At 44.5% G+C, this 18762-nt stretch overlaps 1 protein-coding gene across 6 annotated transcripts in view; it reads left to right on the top strand.

Moving 5' to 3' along the window:
- Positions 1-18762, top strand: part of CARS2 (cysteinyl-tRNA synthetase 2, mitochondrial) — a 134827-nt gene that overhangs the window by 106354 nt on the left and 9711 nt on the right. For 5 of the 6 annotated variants that reach the window (XR_009451369.1, XR_009451368.1, XM_059685123.1 and 2 more), the window contains exons 3-9: positions 3092-3209; positions 7917-7988; positions 8112-8217; positions 11058-11141; positions 12563-12692; positions 16157-16290; positions 18399-18466. Coding sequence is in view for 4 of the 6 variants with exons in the window: in XM_059685121.1 (XP_059541104.1) it covers positions 3092-3209; positions 7917-7988; positions 8112-8217; positions 11058-11141; positions 12563-12692; positions 16157-16290; positions 18399-18466 (712 nt within the window). In the remaining 2 variants the exon portion in view is untranslated. The remainder of the gene's footprint in view (positions 1-3091; positions 3210-7916; positions 7989-8111; positions 8218-11057; positions 11142-12562; positions 12693-16156; positions 16291-18398; positions 18467-18762) is intronic. The other variant, XM_059685124.1, reaches the window with a different exon arrangement.

The raw sequence follows: 18762 nt of genomic DNA, 5'->3' as shown, positions 1-18762 counted from the left end.
GCCTTGAAGATTAAATTCATAAAATCATCTCTTCAGTCCAAGGTCCATAAGTTTGGTACCAATGTTTTCTTCTATGTATTTTATTGTTTCAGGTCTTATATTTTGGTCTGTAATTCATTTCGAGTTAATTTTTGTGTATGGTGACAAATAGCAGTCAAGTTTCATTCTTTGCATGTGGCTTTCCAATTTTCCCAGCACCATTTATTGAAGAGGCTTTCTTTCCTCCATTGTATGTTTTTGGTTTCTTTGTGAAAACTTATTTCCTCATATAAATGTGGGTTTATTTCTGGGCTTTCAATTCTGTTCTGTTGGTCTGTGTGTCTGTTCTTCATGGCAGTGCTGTTATTGTCCCCAAATTCAAATGGGGATACTGCAGTACAGAGGGTTATCAGGTCCCACAGCAGGAAAGTGGGGAGCCAGGCAGATGGCTGAGCTCCCATTCTCCACCCCTCCACCATGCAGCCTCCTGTGATTCATGTGGAGTGGCCCCTGGGGGAGCAGCCCACCTGCAGTATCTCAGGACATTACAGCCCTTGAGCTCCTCTGGCACCAGCGTGTGACTTAACTTTTTGTTTTCACTGTTTTAGGTGCATGTTAACTTTTTCTCTTAAATCTCATGTCCTATAAAGTCTTTTCTTATTCAAGACTAGTGGTCCAGTGCATGGATTTGTGCACATTGAAAGGAAATTAATTAGAAGAACTATTTTAATATCGCTATTTGTCCCTTCTCTATAATAGAAGTGTCAGAGATGAAAGAAAATTAGTAAAATGTATATGAAAATAGTGTATAAATTGATTAATAAATAAACAATAACAACATGATATAACAACAACAAAGACATATAAAAACAACAGAAACATGATATAAAAACAACATTGATACAAACAATGATGGATAAATTGATTAAACTTATCCTAATATTTCCCTGTATACCACATTAATAATAAAAACATTTTCAGAGTGCTTGACTGATTTCCCTTGTGATGAAGTATTTACAACTTTAACTTTAAATTCACATGCTCTTTGAACTCAAGAGACAGCAACATATAACTGACCATGTCCAAAAATCAGGTTCAGGTAGGAATATTTCTACTCTGTCTAGAATTTGTTTTGTGATTTATTAATAGTCATCGCAAATGCTGACATCACAGGAAACTGTCTTTGAATTAATTTAAATAGGAGGCCAGTGTCAGATGGGGACAAATATTGCTCATGCACAAGTCAATGTTTATTTTTAAATTGCTAGTGTGTGTCATATGTACCGGTCAGACGGTTGTTCGGTTGGTCACTTAGCCTTTTATATATATAGATGAATGAAAGGCATAGCGATGACAGTGGTAATAATAGCTCATGCTTGTTGGAATCCATGCACTAAAATTATGTGTAACATCCTATGGGGTAGTGGAATTTTGCCCAATTTATAAATAAGCAGCCTGAGGCTTCAAAAGGTTATGTATCTTGGCAAGGGTTTCGGAGATAGTTTTGGTGCTAGAAAGGAGGGCTTTGGCCTCAGCTGTATTTGGGGTGAGTGAGGGAGGTAGGTTCAAGGGATGCAATTATGAGGCTCATTTTCAAGGGAAAATGATTTTGTGAACTCAATTTTAGAGAGGCCACGTGGACAACAGAAATGAGCATGAGATTAGCTGACCTTAGATTATAATGTTGCTTTTATGGGAAACCAGATTCTTGATATTTTTGAATTATCTTAATGGAATTTAAAACAGTTCAATTTTACAAGTCAGTTTCCCCAATGTAGTCTACCAGTAAGCTGGTGATCTGTAATGGTGTGCACATTTAGGAGTAATCTTTTACAGCTTTAATAAGATTGTGTTTGTTTTTATTTGTAGTTATTTGCTTCTAGTTTGTCATAATCAAGCATTATAGTTATTGGAGAAAATGAAGAATGGTAAATGCTTTCAGTGTTTTAACTACCTAGTGAGATTGTATTACAGGTAAAGTTTTGTACAATTAAATAGATGTAAATTCACTTGAACGATAGCTCTAAAATTAAAAATGCTAACATGTATCCTGAAATTGAGGCAGTACCTGTGTTGATTTCTTATGAGGACCAATGTGACCCAGTCAGTAAAAATCTTTTTCTAGCTGTACTTGAACTATTGATTATACTAGGAGCCCAGTGCACGAATTTGTGTACCTTGAAAGGAACTGTGGGCTACGAGGCTGTGGTGGGCACTGGGGCGGGTCTCGGCCCATCCTCTGCGTCCCCACCCAGCCCCTCCTGCCATGGCCCTCTGGTCCCCTGTCTGTTGGCAGCCCCGCTCCTGCCGCCGCAGCTCCCACATGCTGACGGCACTGGCCCCGCTAGCACCCGCTGATGGCATGGAGAGATTGGGGTCGGCACCAGCAGCAGGTATGAGCGGGGCCAGCACCATCAGGGGGTGCTAGCCATGGCTGCTGCCCTGATTGCCCCTCAGGAGCAGGGGAAGGTGGAGAAGCCCTCAGAAGCAATCGTGGCTGAGGCCAGGTGCTGGCAGCGGAAGCAAGTGGGGCCATTGTTGGCAGCAGGTGCGAGTGGCGGAGGATGGGCTGAGACCCGCACCAGTGATCGCCCCTCAGGAGCAGGGGGAGGTGGAGAAGCCCTGAGGGGTCATCAGGGCTAGCAGCTGCTGCTTGCACCTGCTGATGGTGCCGAGTGATCAGGGCCGGCACCGGGTGCCGGCAGTGGGTGCGAGCAGTGGCTTTGGCGCCGGCAGCAGTTGCCAGTGCCGGGCAGGACTGTGACGCACGGAGCAAAGAATTTTCAGTTACCACCGGAGGCTCACTCTGATGACAGCGACAGGCACCCCGCCTTGGTCTGGCGCCTCCACTCACCTGCTCCACCAACCCGCCACGGCCGACGTCTTCCATATTCCACGCATGCCCCCTGGTGGTCAGCACACATCATAGCAACCGGTTGTTCGGTTGTTCCGCTGTTTGGTCTACTTGCGTATTAGGCTTTTATATAGAGAGATGATTATATCCCACACTTGAAGTTAGGTAGCAGTGTGTTAACATGTAATGCACTCTTTTTTAAAGACCACAATGATGACTCAATGTATTAAAGACACCCTAACATTTCTTTTTTTTCAGCTCATATGTTAGATTTGATATAATTCGAAGGATCCTAACCAGGGTTTTTGGATGCAACATCATCATGGTGATGGGAATTACAGATGTGGATGATAAGATAATTAAAAGAGCCAATGAAGTAAGTGTTGAAGACTATGGATTGATAACTTGATTGATGAGTGTTTTTACCTCTATGTAGCAGTTTTTCTTATTTGTGTTTCACAAGTACTTTTCCCATCTGACTATCCAGGTATGTGTGCTCTGACAGGTAATCAGAGGGATCTTTTTGTCCTGGTGAAGGAAGTTCAGGTCCATTTGATTTTGGTCCCTGAAGTCTTTAATGAATTGCCTTATTAAAGGGGCCTCCTGACTTGAATCTGTAATCTCTTTCCTGGCCCCTCAGCCTCCATGGTAAATACCTTACTCCCTCTTTACAGAGGGAAATTAAATGCTACTTTTAGGCTAGCGAAATTAAGCTCGTGTGAAGTTTAATGTTATCATTTGTTAAGAGTGAACAGGTTATTTCTCTTATATCTCACATGACAGTTAAAGGAATTTTTGCGTGTGAGCATTCTAATGAAGAATTAAATTAATAGTTATAGGAATAGTCAAGTCTACTTTCACCTCTTCTGCTTTTTATAATTAGCAACTTAATTATCTCTAAAGGGCTATAAACAATTGTTAAATTATCTAATTTTCAGAAAAAACTACATTGAGTACTTTACATTCCTGTGATTTTACAACATTACTCCACACTCATTCCTCTACCCCCACCTCCTGGGAGGGAAGGGTGGCCTGAGGTGGAGCTGATCATCAGGAGCCAATGATTTAATCAACCCTCCTAAGTAATGAAGTCCCCATGTAACCCCAAAGGACAGGGCTCGGCAGCTGCAGGGCTGGTGAACCCAGGGAGGTGCTGGTGGGCGGGAGGTGAGAACTCAGAAGGTATGGGAGCTCCGCCCCTTTCCCATACCTTGCCCTATGTATCTCGTCCATCTGGTATCCTGAGTTGTGTCCTTTTAAATAAACTGGTAGTAAGTAGACTGCTTTTCTGAGTTATGTGACTCATTCTGTCAAGCCCCCAAATTGTAGTCTGTGGGTAGAAATACAAGTGGCCTGGGAACCACCATTTGCAGCTGGTGTCTGAAGTGGGGGTGGTCTTATGCGACTGATCCCCTAACTTGTGGGGGTGGGGTCTGTGCTAACTCCAGAAGTTGGAGGGTACCCTGTAGAGTTGGAGAATTGGAGAAGTGGTTGGTGTTGGAAAGAAAATGTTGCTGGGCCAGAAGTGAAGATTGGGCAGTGCTAGCATTTAGGGGTGAGCACCCCATCCCTGGTTCGCTATGACAGTTTGGTTTAAGCCTCCGTCAACATTCAGTTGTGCCTCTGCCCCATGTCCAAATTCCTGCCGATGTTAGGTGTCCCTGGGGTCATGTGTCCACTTTGGTCCAGCCACTTAGTCCTTGGAGGCTGTGACATACCAAAGTGGCCAGGGGATGAGCGAAGGGCAGATTGGGGAGGGGAGATGGTGGTGGGAAGCAAGAGAGGCTGCTCTGTGTCTGCAACGGCCAACCCTGCAGCATCCTGCCAGGTGTGGCACATTATCACCCTCCACACAGGAGGAGGCAGGGTTTGAGATTGAAGTTGACCTCGCTGGCTGCATTTGGGATGGAAATGACAGAACGAAATTAGTGGCCTTTGATATAGTGAGGGGATCAATAGGGAGCAGATGAATTATTCAGTAAAAAGTGTTGACAGTTGAGTAACCATCTGGAGGAAAAAAATAAACCAAAGTTGGATATATGCTTCACAACCAAATTCAAGGCAGATCAGAGATTTAATATAAAAGAAATGAAACCACAAATTACTGACAGAACCTTGAGGCACTTTTTATAGCCTCATGTTGGAGAAGGCTTTTCTGTTTGTTTTCAAACCCAGAAGCTATTTGTAGGAAAAGATTGAGAAATATAAAAGATTGCTAAATATTAAAATAAAATTTTCTACATGGCCATAATGTTTATTTATTTATTTGATTGATTGATTGATTGATTGGTTTTAGAGAGGGAGAGGAAAGGGAAGAGAGAAGAGAGACAGAGACATCAATTAGTTGTTCCACTTTTTTATGCATTCATCGGTTGACTCTTATAAATTATGTGCTCTAACTGGGGATCAAACCCACAACTTTGATGTATCAGGACAATGCTGTAACCAACTGAGCTATCCAGCCAAGCCTACCATAAAGTTTAAAAACTGAAAAAAAAAAAATTGAAATTCATATCAGAGATAAAATGTTAATTTCTATTATATAAAAGTACTTTCTACAAATCAGTAAGAAAAGACCTACAACTCAATAGAAACATGGGGGGTATGGATAATTATAAATTATTTAATACAAATCGTTTGTAAACATGTGAGATGTTCAAGCTCACTCAAAATAAGAGAAGCATAAATTAAAATTAGAGTGAAAAAACATTTTTTAGCTGTCATGTCGACAATCTGGGAGTTTGCTAGCACTTTGCAGCGTAGGCACCTGCATGCATTGCAGGTCGGGTTCAAATCAGTCCACCTTCCTCGGAAGCAGCTGGCAGAAGCTAGCAAACATTTCTGACCAGTGGCTTTACATCTAGGTCTATAGCTTAGAAATGACATGTGTTGTCGTGTGTGTCAGTAAAAAGATGGGAAAGTAATTGGAGAGGACTGCTGAATAGTTCATGAAAAGTCTGGAATGGACCTTAGAAAGGAAGGTAGTGGCTCATCGTGCTCTGCGCGGACAGTTCTGGAACGTTGTTGTTAGAGAAGGAAGCCAGGTGCAGGCCAAGTGTGGAAGGCGCTACATTTCAAGAAGAGGATGCAAATACATGTGTGACCATGGCCATGCTCCTGAGACAACTGGTGATGGTGTTGGCTGTCTGGAGAGAGACTCGTCCTGGGCACCCTTATGTCATTCGAGTTCCCTGGGAGTGGGTTTCCTATGCAGAAAACAGAAATTACAGATGAATAGCCCTGGCCGGTGTGGCCCCTTGGTTGTGTGTCATCCTGTACACGAAAAGGTTGCTGGTTCAATTCCCGGTCAGGGCACATGCCTGGGTTGCGGGCTCAATCCCTGGTAGGGGGCGTGCAGGAGGCAGCCAATTGATGTTGCACTCTCACGTCGGCGTTTCTTTCTCTCCCTCTCCATTCCTCTGTCTCCAAAAATCAATTTAAAAATATATATATTTAAAAAATTACAGATGAATAAATACAAGCAATTTGCTGACCATTAGGTCCAAAATTGCATAGTATTAAAAGCTTCTAAAGTGAAAGCTAACACTGAAGTTTTAGCGTTTTTATTTGTTTGGCCTTTTGTCTTCTGGATATAAATAAGTTAACTTTTTTTTTTTAGGAGGTCAGCTTTGCCACAAAGCTGTAGCATAGGAAAAGGACTAATATGTACTGATCACTAGCTGTGTCTGGGTGCTAGGTGTTTTGTCTCTTTAATAGTGATATTAATGTAGTTTTTTCCATTCACAGTGGTGACTTTCTCATTGCATCCTCATAGCAATCTAAAGACAATTAGCTGGGATTTTCTTCGTGTTGCAAAGATCGCCGAAGGCACCAAGGTTTATTGTCTTGCTCAAGACAACACAGAAGACACTTGGGCAGCAACACTTTGTCCACCAGATTCCTTTCTTCAGTAAATGTTCATTGGTTGCAGTTTCCAGGACTTTAGGGTCCTGGGCTGGTAAGAACGTGGGTTTAGGGTGTTGTTTCACTTGAGAAAGTTTCTTAATACTCCAGAGCTGAAATCGCTCCCCCATAAAATGGGAGCTCTAGTTCTCAGGGATGGGGAGGAGCAGGGGAGAGGAGGACCCGGCCTGGAACAGATGCCACAGATGCTGGGTGAGTTCCAGTGGCTCCCGGGTCACTTCACAGGCTCAACAGTTACGAAGCTGCGTTTAGTTTCATAACTTCACAGTGTGTCGTGCTTCTGTCCTGGGAGTGTTTTTGTGCTGAAAAGTAAGGAATACTTTTGTAAACCTAGTTTTGTGTGCCAGCCCCCTCTAGATCTGGGGCTGCAGGTACCTGCCCCCATATGCCATACATTCAGAATGCGATGCCCATTTGTGGTGGGGGATTGCCCGTCCCCAGGAGCCCAGCTATGGCCCTGTGGGATTGAACACCCGTCACAATTCCTATTTTCATATGCTGTATTGCTTTCAAATATTTCTTAGAGAATTCCTCTGTGATATATTTTTAGCCTGTTTACTTTTGCCTCCTGAGGGGTAAGGTATAAGATAGGAACTCAAGTTTCTGGCTGTTATGTACAGTAGATTGATCTGGCTTATCCTTGTTCGAGAAAAACAGAGGCACCCTGGTTGGTGTGGCTCAGTTGGTTGGGCGTTGTCCTGTGCACCAATAGGCTGCTGATTCAATTCCCAGTCGGGGCACGTACCTGGGTTGCGGGGATCCCCGTAGGGGGCATGCGGGAGGCGGCTGATTGATGTTTCTCTTTCTCTCACCCTTCCTCCCTCTCTCTCTAAAAATCAATAAAAATAAAAATATGTTTTAAAAAGAAGCTTAGTTTTTGTTTTGAAAATTATATAACAAAAATCATCACATTGTTTATTTCTTTTTTCTCTCTAACCTGAATAAAGGGTCAACAAACCTTTTTGAGTAGCTAAGCTACTAGGATAAGTTTGATACCTAAAATTAAATGCCCTTTTTGTGAGCAGGCATGTCAAACTGAGGCCAAGCCACGACGGGCCATGCGGCCCAGCCCTCCCAGCTGTGGGAGCCGTAGAGCCCCTGTGTGGCTCTGTTGTGAATACTCCGGATTGCCTAATAGGCTCACCTAATCTTCTTGCAGATGAAGATATCACCTGCTTCTCTTGCCAACCTTTATGAAGAAGATTTTAAACAAGATATGGCAGCCTTGAAGGTAAAGTAGGGTGTTGCTTATTCTTTCTGCCATGAAGATAAGAAGCCTGAACAGTGAAAGCCAGTTTTGGCTGACTTGCTTTTGAACTATGGAAACAGTTAACTCTCCTTTGCTTTCTTTCAGGTTCTCCCACCCACAGTATACTTGAGAGTAACTGAAAATATTCCTCAGATCATTTCTTTCATTGAAGGAATAATTGCTAATGGGCATGCTTACTCAACAGCAAGAGGTGGGGCTATTTTATAAACACTAATTGTTGGTAACATTGATGGGACTTTGAGAAACTGGATACATTCTTATGAGTTGTTGGAGCGTGCCGGATGTTTTACTGTCTCTCTCAATATGATTCCTACAGTGGAAATGTGAGGTTTTCTTATGGTTATTGTCTTTGCATAAATGGCTGCATCAATTTTTTTGTTGTTAATCCTCACCCGAGGATATTTTTTCCATTGATTTTTAGACAGAGTGGAAAGGAGGGGGAGAGACAGACAGACAGACACACACACACACACACACACACACACACACACACACACACAGATTGGTTGCCTTCCGCATGCAACTGAGTCTGCAACCGAGGTACGTGCCCTTGACCAGAATCGAACCCGGGACCCTTCAGTCACTCTATTCACTGAGCCAAACCAGCTAGGACGCATCAATTCTTTTAAAAAGCATTTCCACGGTTACAGGAAGAGATGACCATCTGGAGAGCTAGTCTAGACAAGGCAAATATGGCATGATGCTAACAATGTTGTACTAGATGTAGGTATGCAGGTGTCCTTTGAGTCTTCTTTCAACTTTGTTCACATTTTTCATAGCAAACAGTGGAGGACAATGGCAGCACCTCAAAAGGTCCACCCCCTTGTGGAAGACTGGCCCTCAGACTGTCATCTCCTTGGATGGGCAGGCGTCTTTTTGATGGACCAGTGAACATCCTGACACTTTAGGCCCTGCACACTTCAACACACGTCTCTGAATAAAAGACGTCACCCTATGTAACCCCAGTGTCATGATCAGCTCTGAGCTGCTGGACAGTTCCCTAATGGCATGCCCTGTCCTCTGCATATTCACACCTACCCTGCTGTCTCCCACCTCGCACAGCCTCATCTAACTCAGGTTCTTTCGTGGTCCTCCCTGAGGACATAAGCTACGTGGCAGGGGCCCCCGGCCCCTGGAAATGTGTGTTGCCTTTCTCAGTAGCCTATGCACGTGGTTGTGTCCTGTCCCTTTACGACAGTCCCCACTTTGTTCCCCTCATTACGGGCTCGTTGAAGAGACTGACCAGGCCAGTTGTCTTCGGAACACCCGTCTTCTGGGTGTGTGACCACTTCCTGTTGTAGCGTTTCATTGGTTTAGGAGCTGCTGCTTTTCGGTTGGTGGTTTCAGGGAAAGACTGGCAGCCTGGCGTTTTGCTGCTTCTACGATTCAGCATTGTTTTCAGCCATATCTCTTCCTTTCCAGTCATTCTTCCCAGATCTAAATCCTCCTTTCTCTCTCCCAGGAAGTTTTCTTTACTGCCCGTAGCCGAAACGCACCTTCTCAGCTGTGATATCCGCACTGTACCATTTGGTAGCCAATCATATGCTGCCTCCGCTTGCTGTTCACGTATTCACATTTTGTCAGTTCTTGGACCAGGAAAACCTTTTGCTTTTTGCAAATAACCCATTAGAGAGCCTAGCCGGGGGTTGGCAGCATTCAGGTACTGCAATACTTGTTGCAAGTCAGTAACAAAGTGGAAAGCATGATCATGGACATGATTCATAGGGATTATTGGCCTGTGAGCACCTTTCTTTCATGGTCCTACCTGAGGGCATAAGCTACATGGCAGGGGCCCCTGGTCCCTGGAAATGTTGTTGCCTTTCTCAATAGCCTGTGCATACAGGTTTGCAGTCTTCTACTTTATCTTGTTTGCTATGTTTAGATTTTATTTCCAAGAAAAACTTGTTTTAAAGGGCTTAGGTGACTGAACTGGAATGGTTTCCAGAAATACAGAAATTGTTTTCCTGCTGTCATATAATGTGAAATAAGACACATAAGCCAGCTAAACTGATTAATGTTCATGCGCTGCTCAGAGATTCCCATCCAAGCATGCTTTAGGAGTAAATGCTGTTTGTTTTATGACTATGCTTTATTGTAAATTTTAATTATGATAAACATAATTAATTTAAAATAAATTTTACTTACTGAAACTCCATTCATTTGGACTTTGTGACAGTTTCACAAAGCTTGGCTGTAATTTGATCTTTGCACTATTTGTGAAGAAAGAATTTGTTCAGCAAATGGATGCCATAAATAGAGGTCCGAGGAAAATGTTTCATCCATTAAAGGGAACGTTTACAGTGCCGTTTACAGTCTAACTTACCCCACAGTACTTCTCCCATTTCCACCGGTTTATCCCAGCTCGCAGTCGGGGCTCAGGAACAAGCTCAGTGAAGGCCAGGGACTCTGAGTCGTCTGGGGTCTCTGTTTCCCGGCGGCCCCGCGTGCTCAGTCAGGACTGACTCCTGGCGAGAGCTCCAGCTCCGATAACCGCTCCCCTGCGCGGCTGGACATGCAAGGGCGGCCCTGGCTCTGCAGTGACCTAGCGGAAGGTCACCTTGCCCCCTCAGTCTAAAAACGTGGACCGGATGCACTTCGGTGGGAGGGAAAGCTACGGGGAGGCTTGAGTGCAGCGATGTTTGTAACCTAAGTAAAAGGAAGTCGTGGAGGGTATCTGGTTAGGAAAGGGTTTCTTTGCTGATCGCTGTGTAACATGAAGCCCAGAGCTGAACGCAGGCCAATGGTAACACTCACTTTTCCTTTTTCTTGTTAAAAAGAATTGCATTTGACACAGAACTTACTCCTTTGTTTTCACTTTTACATCCAGACATTCATGATGTGTCCAAATGCATGTGTTTTTAAAAAACAGTGCTGGTGGTGTTAATTTTGATTTCAAAATATAGTAAAGGAGGCCAAACGAGGGCCAGATGCCATATTCTATGTTAAGTTCTAATCACTTGTTAGCTGTTAAGCTCATGTAGATGCTGACATTTAAGACTGAGAAATGAAATTATTACCTTTATAAAACAGGCAATGTCTACTTTGATCTGCAGTCGAGAGGCGACAAGTACGGCAAGCTCGTCGGTGTGGCTCCTGGTCCTGTTGCAGAGCCAGGTGGGTGGACCCCGGCGTCCTGTCCCGGGTTCCAGGGCCTGAAGCACAGACTCAGCTTCTCTTTCCCAGTGCTCGGTTGAGACCCCCACACTCTTAGAGGTGGTGCCAGACAGCTGATCACAGCTGTGTTTTATTTTTTAAAATATATTTTTATTGATTTCAGAGAGGAAGGGAAAGGAAGAGAGAGATAGAAATGCCAATGATGAGGGAGAATCATTAATCGGCTGCCTCCTGCATGCCCCACACTGAGGATTGAGCCCGCAAACCGGGCCTGTGCCCTGACCAGGAATCAAACCATGACCTCCTTGTTCATAGGTCAATGCTTAACCATTGAGCCATGCTGGCCAGGCATCACAGCTGTGTTTTAAATTTGATTCTGGTCCTAGCTGGTTTGGCTCAGTGGATAGAGCATCGGCCTGCGGACTGAAGGGTCCCGGGTTCGATTCCTGTCAAGGGCACATGCTCGGGTTGCGGGCTTGATCCCCAGTGGGGATCATGCAGGAGGCAGCCAATCAATGATTCTCTCATCATTGATGTTTCTATCTCTCCCTCTCCCTTCCTCTCTGAAATCAATAAAAATATATATTAAAAATAAATAAATTTGATTTTTTTTTAAATAGAGAGAACTTGTAGAGTATAAAGGTCACACAGCATATGACACGTCCCTCCCCTCTCCTGCCTGGGCCTCCAGCTCTCCCTGGAGAAGGCACCTTCGCCCATTCTCACGGCTCCTTTCAGAGATGGTCCCCGCATGTGAAACATGCATGTAAGCTTTCTTCATGTCTTTTCATGGCTCGATAGCTCATTTCTTTTTAGCAGTGAATAATATCCCATTATCTGATGTACCACAGTTTACTTACCCACTCACCTGCTCAAGGAGATCTTGGTTGCTTCCAAGTTTTGGAATGTAAAGAAAGCCCAAAACTGGCTCATTGTACAGACTTCAACAATAACCTAACCTTTCTCTTTTGAGTCTCTTTACTCTTTGAATGTGATTGGCATTCTGGTAATTCTCCTTTTCGCTCTATATGATTTTTGGGGGGGAAAGTTACTCAAACTCAGTTACTGATAGCACAGCTGTCTTAGGAGACAGACTGCAGAAGAATGAGCATACTCAGTTCAGGACACCCCTCAGAAAGCAGCATCACCGTGCGTGTTTGAAATCTCAACTCATTCATTATTCAACTTACTGAAACTGGCCTCATGCTGACAGACCTCATGCTACTGGCATATTTTAGGTGAAAGTGTTTAGTATTCTTTCCAGCCGTCAGGTTGGGGGAAGAGAAAAACATGAATGAGGAATGTGAGGTTACTTATAAGAAGGAACAGACTCTTTGGAAAGTGCTTTAGTTTTGTGACTTTGGGTTGGTTTGTTCATTCTAAGTTCTCAACCCTGTTGATCAAACACTTTTAATTGGCAGGTGATTCCGACAAGCGGCATGCCAGCGACTTTGCCCTGTGGAAGGCAGCCAAGCCCCAGGAGATATTCTGGTCCTCTCCTTGGGGAAACGGAAGACCTGGCTGGCATATTGAATGTTCTACCATCTCAAGGTAAGGTTTTCCTGGATTCTTCCCCTCGGTGTTGATGTGAAAGCTCTAGCAACGCTTGAGTTGGCCAGTAGAGGGCGCAGACAGGGCACGTTTGGTCTCCGCACCAATGCAGACAAAGCAAGGAGTTTTGAGAAATGCTTAACACTCAGAGGGGACTGGCTGTAAGAAGGGAAACAAAACAAAAACATGGCTTATTCATCTTTGCATCAGCTCTTTTCTTTTCAGTAGGAAAGCCTGCTTTGCGGTTCAGGTTTTGATTTCCATCTCCTACAAGCCCTCTCCAGGTTGCCTTCATCTCTGCCGAGGTGGGTTTAGGGAACACCAACCCTCCACTGAGGGCCTGGGTGAGGTCAGAGCCCCTCAGGGACGGGGGACCGAACCACCTTTCTCCTGCCGCTCTCTCAGTCCACAGACCCTCACCCCAAAGCTGGATCAGAACCCATCGAGCGTTATCCCCAGGTTCTGTGTGTCTGTCTCCTCAGTCTTCCATCAGCCCTTTCTCAGGACGCTTCTGTCCTGGGATCTCCATAAACACAGGTCCTCCGTGACCCTGACCCCTCCAGCAGCCTCCTTTTTGTTTGCTTCTGTCACCATCTACATGTGACCTGCTCCTGCCTGGCTTTCATCCCAGCGTCCCACTGACTCTGGTCTCCTGAGGGCACCAGTGACCAGGTCACTGACAGGCAGCCTGATGCCCTCCTTTCCCTTGGCCCCTGGGAAACAACTCTCTGCTGGTTTTGGCATCTCTGCTGGGGCCTCCTCCTCCTCCTGCTTGATCACCTCTGCAGACTGTTCCTTCGGCACTCCCCACGCTTCTGCCCATGGCCACATGCCCCTTTTCATATGTGTGTGTGTGAGAGAGAGAGAGAGAAGGTGGCATACCACATGTGCTGTCCTCTTCTGTCTCTTTTCACTTAGCAGTCTGTCCTGGGAATTCCCTTGTGTCAGTTTGCTGAGCTCTTTGTCATTTGTCTCTCGGCTCCTAAGTGCTGCTGTATTGTGTGGCTTACCCATTATTCATTTAGCTAGTACCCTATGGAGGAGCATTTAGGTGTTCCAATACTTTGCTCTTACAAATACCTGCAGTGAATAACCTGGTGTATGTATTTCCTGTTTGTGGAGGTGAGGGGTTTTCAAGTATCATATTAACTCAGATTTTATATTTGATGTGTTTCAGTTCATTGCAGATATTTATTATAATTTTTTTTGCAGTGGAGTTATAAGTTTTTAAAATTAGAAACATAAAGTATGCTTAAGGTGAGCATTTCAAACTACTAGCTACACCAAAAATTTTCAGATCAGCCAACCCAGTCACCCTCACTTGGTTGTTGTATATGTACTGTTTTCTGGCTGGGTATAGCAGTGGTAACTATCTTATCTATATATATAAAAGCCTAAGTGACCATCTGACCGTTTGACTGCCCGACCAGAAGCTGTGATGCGCACTGACCAACGGGGGCAGACACTCAACGCAGGAGCTGCCGAGCTGCGGTGACTTGGCAGCTGCGGTTCTTGGGTGACACACCCGGAACCAGAGAGGAGGGAGCTCGATTCTGGGGTGTGTCACCCAAGAACCACCCTCTTGCAATCTGGAACCCCTTGGGGGATGTCAGAGAGCTGGTTTCGGCCCGATCCCCGCAGGCCAGGCTGAGAACATGAATCTGTGCACTGGGCCTCTAGTCTCCTGTAATAGAGCGCTGTGCCCCATGCACTGACCCCACGCTAGTTTCCTTTTGAGCCCCATGTAGGTTTACCCCATCCTACCAAATGGAAAAGCCTTGTCCTCCAAGACCCGTCCATCCACATTTTGTTCATTCTAGTTAAGACTCAGCAGGCAATCTCCCTTTCCACCACATCCCCCTGTAGCCCTGACCTTTGATGACTTCTACATGGCCCATCTAGAAACACATCCAGGCATTCCTGAGACATCAAACTCTCATGTTACTATGAAGCATGGGCCCAACTTTTCATTAAAAACAATTATGTCCATCTCACAGTCATACATTAATACAGAACCACTTATGTATTTATAAATACTTGTTGGTTTAATAGCAATGTGGAGTATACATTGGATTGTAAAAAAGTATTTAGTTTTAGATTCAATTAGTTACTGTAAAGCAGGTAGAAAGCATTTAATAAATTTCAAATCTAATGTTACCATTAAATATTTCATTTTGTTGAAATCTAAATAATGAAAATAGACATTGTATTCCTTTTTAGCTGTCTCTTATTTTAAAATAGGCCTAATGTACAGACATGAATAGAAACTAATATAATGAGTACCTCGGATCCACAGTTTAGCTTTATTAAATCTTAACATCGTCATATTTGCTTCAGATCTTAAACTGAATCACTCATTACAAATGAGGCCCCTTATGTTCTCCTACCCAATCTTCGCCCTCCCACCTCACACTCTTCTTCAGAGCATTTGAAATTTCAAGGACTGTAATAGATTCTCTAAAATCCATCACTGAGAATGTACAGTAACAGACAACCCACTCAGCCAGCACCACTTAGCTAAATGTGACGGTACATTGCGGGTTCTTCTGGAGCCCAGGAGCCAGTGGGAGAAGGTCAACCTTCAGCAGGAACGGACTCAGCGAGGCTGTGGCATCTTTGAAAATGTCTATTTTGAACCATTTTTAGGAAAATTCATGATGGTCTGCATTCCAGCCTCACTGTGTGCTGGGGCAGGTGGCCTCGCCACTCAGACCCCACAAACCAGCATTTCCACTGTGCTGACTGTTGAGTTTTTCATCGATTTTTGCATTTTCAGTGTCTTCTGAAGCAGCGCTAGTGAACCTGGATTGTTCACACTGGTACAGGTTTCGCAGGGGGTCTGGTGAGAGTTGCCAGGCCGAGTGGCCGGGCCAGCTGCTGCACTGTCCCATCAGCCGCACAGCTTTGGTGTGCAGTTTGTAGGACATGAGGTTTTCCAGGATGTATGGCACAGCGCTAGAGCGGAAGTGCCAATAGCTGACGTCCACTGATTGGAATTCTATAACCTTGTTTGTCAAATACAACCGCTAAGTAGTTAAATTTTCAAAAACCAAATTAAAAATTCTCTTGATTTTATAGTTCTATCTCTTGTTAAAGGTGGAAAACCACTAAATTTTACCTATTGAAAGTAAGAAAAGGTAATTTTGTAAGTTTTTTTTAAAAAAACCATACCTCTGGAGCAAAGAGAATTAAATTTTTTCACTAGGAGGAAAAGCTATTAGGGATTTTTATGAATTGTCTTTAGTACAAGGAAAAGCTATGGATGAGGGATTTTATGAAGTAAAAACAAAATTATGGTTTCCATTTGCATCAGTTAAGCTTTCACACGTATTGATTTAAAATTGAGATCCATTTATTTTATTCCTTGCACTGCACAAAGGCTAGAAGGGTTAGATATAAGATGAGGGTTGGAGAAATATGCTGTTTGATTGAATTAATTCACGGCTCTGTGCTGTGTCTTGCAGTTTGGTGTTTGGAAGTCAACTGGACATCCACTCGGGTGGCATAGACCTAGCTTTCCCGCATCATGAGAATGAAATCGCACAGTGTGAGGTCTTCCATCAGTGCCAGCAATGGGGAAATTACTTCCTGCATTCTGGTAAGTAATGACCTCAGAGGAATTGTTCTGTTTCAGTCCTACCAGTTTTATCTTTTATTGACAAAACAGTTACATTTGGAAATACATAGATCAGCTAAAATAGGTCAAGAAGTAGAGCTGTATCCTAAGTTGTTTTTGAATTTCAGTCAGTTGGACATGAACTTCCTCGGATGGGAATGAGTCTGTCTGCCTTTTGGGAACTGAAATATGAATAACAAGAATATGGAAAAGGCTTTACAGTGCTGTTCTATATAAGTTTCCTTCTAATAAAACTATTGAGGGTTTTAAATAGTATGATGTAATCATTATTAGGAATATGCCAACTTTGAGCTATAATATTGTCGCCATTCTCTAATACCACTGCCTCTCATTTCACTGTTCAAAACCACGGTTGGCTAACACCAGCCATCTGTTCTCAGAGTGTGAAACAAGCCGCATCCTTGAGCATAGCAGCGTTGGAATTCCCTTTGATGCCTGGGAAGATTCCTATGTCCAAATTTTGACAAAGGTTGTGGGGCAATGTCAAATTGGTCCATTGCTTTTTGGAATGGACAGCTTACGTATTTGGTGTTTGGTAGTGATAGGGTTGGGAGCTGCAGATAATCAGCATCTGAAACACAGTGCATTAACAAATACCATTTCTTTAAGTCCTTGAATGAAGGAAACTAGGTTATTCCAGTGAAATCTATAGAGGTGCTCATTTTATAATGTGCCGTCGGCTGCTTAAAGTCTGGAGTAAGGGTTCACTTGGGTTTTCTTCATGGCAGTGAACTGATGAGGCTGCACGCACCGCAGTGTCTCCTTTGTTCTCGAGCTGTCCTGGGTGGCACTCCCACCCTCGCTGTGTCCCCCAGGTGCCCGGGAACCAGCATCTCTATTCTCTGCAGTGACCAGCTCGTTTCTGACTGCCTCACAGTCGTCCGAAAAGAAACAGAACTGGCTGAACAGCTGTGGACGGCATACGAGCTGTTTGCCCTCTAGTCTCCCACTTCATGTCCCTGCGTAGAACTCAGCAGTAGCCAAATCTACTTTATTTCTGCCAGCGATGGGCCTTGCAGGGCAGATTCCCTAAATAGAAGGGCAAAGGCCTGACGATCCTGGTTCCATGTTTTCCTTCCACTGTGCTAACTGTCTGAGGAGTCAGAGCGTGATCCCTCCGCGGACACTGCGTCAGTTAATGCTCCTGAGGAGTTACGGTTTGCTCTGGACACTGTGAAGTGCAGGTGCCCTTCGGTGAACCGTGGGTCTAGGGGTCAGTACTAACACTTCTTCAGCCTCTCAGCTAATGACAGGTGTTTGGTGGCCATAAAACAGCAGGTCTTGTTTACCTTTACTAGTAAGTGTGGGAATGGGAAAGAAAGGGGTTTTGTTACTGTGTTTTGTTGTGACTTTTACCATCTGTGAAGGCACGATACGCTTCTCCATCACATTCACACCCTCCTGGAGAAGGAAACAGCAGTGCCTCCTGACACACGGGAGAATGAATCTGGCCCTTCACATACCGGGGGTGAAGTAATACCAAGGTCTTAATAAGTCTGTGAAATTCAGTTGCAACAGAAAATCTAATTGCTCTCAGAGACCTGCAAGCCCCATGTTGCAATTCTGAACATCTGTAAGCAGCTTTTATTGCCGGGTGGGTGCCTGGTTTGCAAAACCAGAGATTTGTCATTTCTTCAGGTGTTGAGTCGGTTAAAGCATCCTTTCTAAGTTACAGGAAAGGGGTAGAGTGTGCACTGTTTCTGAGTGTCACAGTCCATCTGTTCCTGTCTTGAGTTCTGACTCAGCAGCGGTTCCTGTCCATTGCCCACTGTGGGCTGGGTGTACCCGATGCCCTTGAACCGGCACAGCTGTGGGCTCCAGCTTCCTGGAGGGTTGACGGTGGGTGATTTGGGGAAATCTTCTACCCACATGTACACAGGTGTTTGCATATTGGAGAGAGCAGCACTTACGGTTTCCTTCCAGTTCCCCAGGCAGCTGTAGTCGGAGCCCTGTGCTCAGGCACCTGCTGGAGAAGCACCCACTTTACCTCCTTCCCCTGTACAGATGGGACGGAGCAGTCCCTCTCTTCCCCCCAATGCAGAGTGAATGACTGTGTTTTTTCTCCTCAGGACACTTGCATGTAAAAGGCAAAGAAGAAAAAATGTCCAAATCACTGAAAAACTACATCACTGTTAAGGTAATGTGCTCTCCTGCGTTGCTGCCAGCTTGCTGAACCTTGTTAAAGGCTGATGCGTATATGAGACCCCACATCTCTGATTCCCAGTTTCTCTGGCTGCCCTTTCCCCATGGCCCTCAGGGGCTTCTCCTATTTCCGGGTCTAAATACTCTTTTTTTCTTCTTTTCTTTTTATTGATTTCAGAGAGGGAGGGAGGGAAAGTGGGAGGGAGGGAGGGAGGGAGAGAGGGAGAGAGAGAGAGAAACATCAATGATGAGAATCACTGACCAGCTGCCTCCTGCACGCCCTCAACTGGG

Source organism: Myotis daubentonii, chromosome 2, assembly GCF_963259705.1.
Source record: "Myotis daubentonii chromosome 2, mMyoDau2.1, whole genome shotgun sequence".
Lineage (NCBI taxonomy): Eukaryota > Metazoa > Chordata > Mammalia > Chiroptera > Vespertilionidae > Myotis > Myotis daubentonii.
This window is presented reverse-complemented; position numbering and strand designations above follow the sequence as displayed.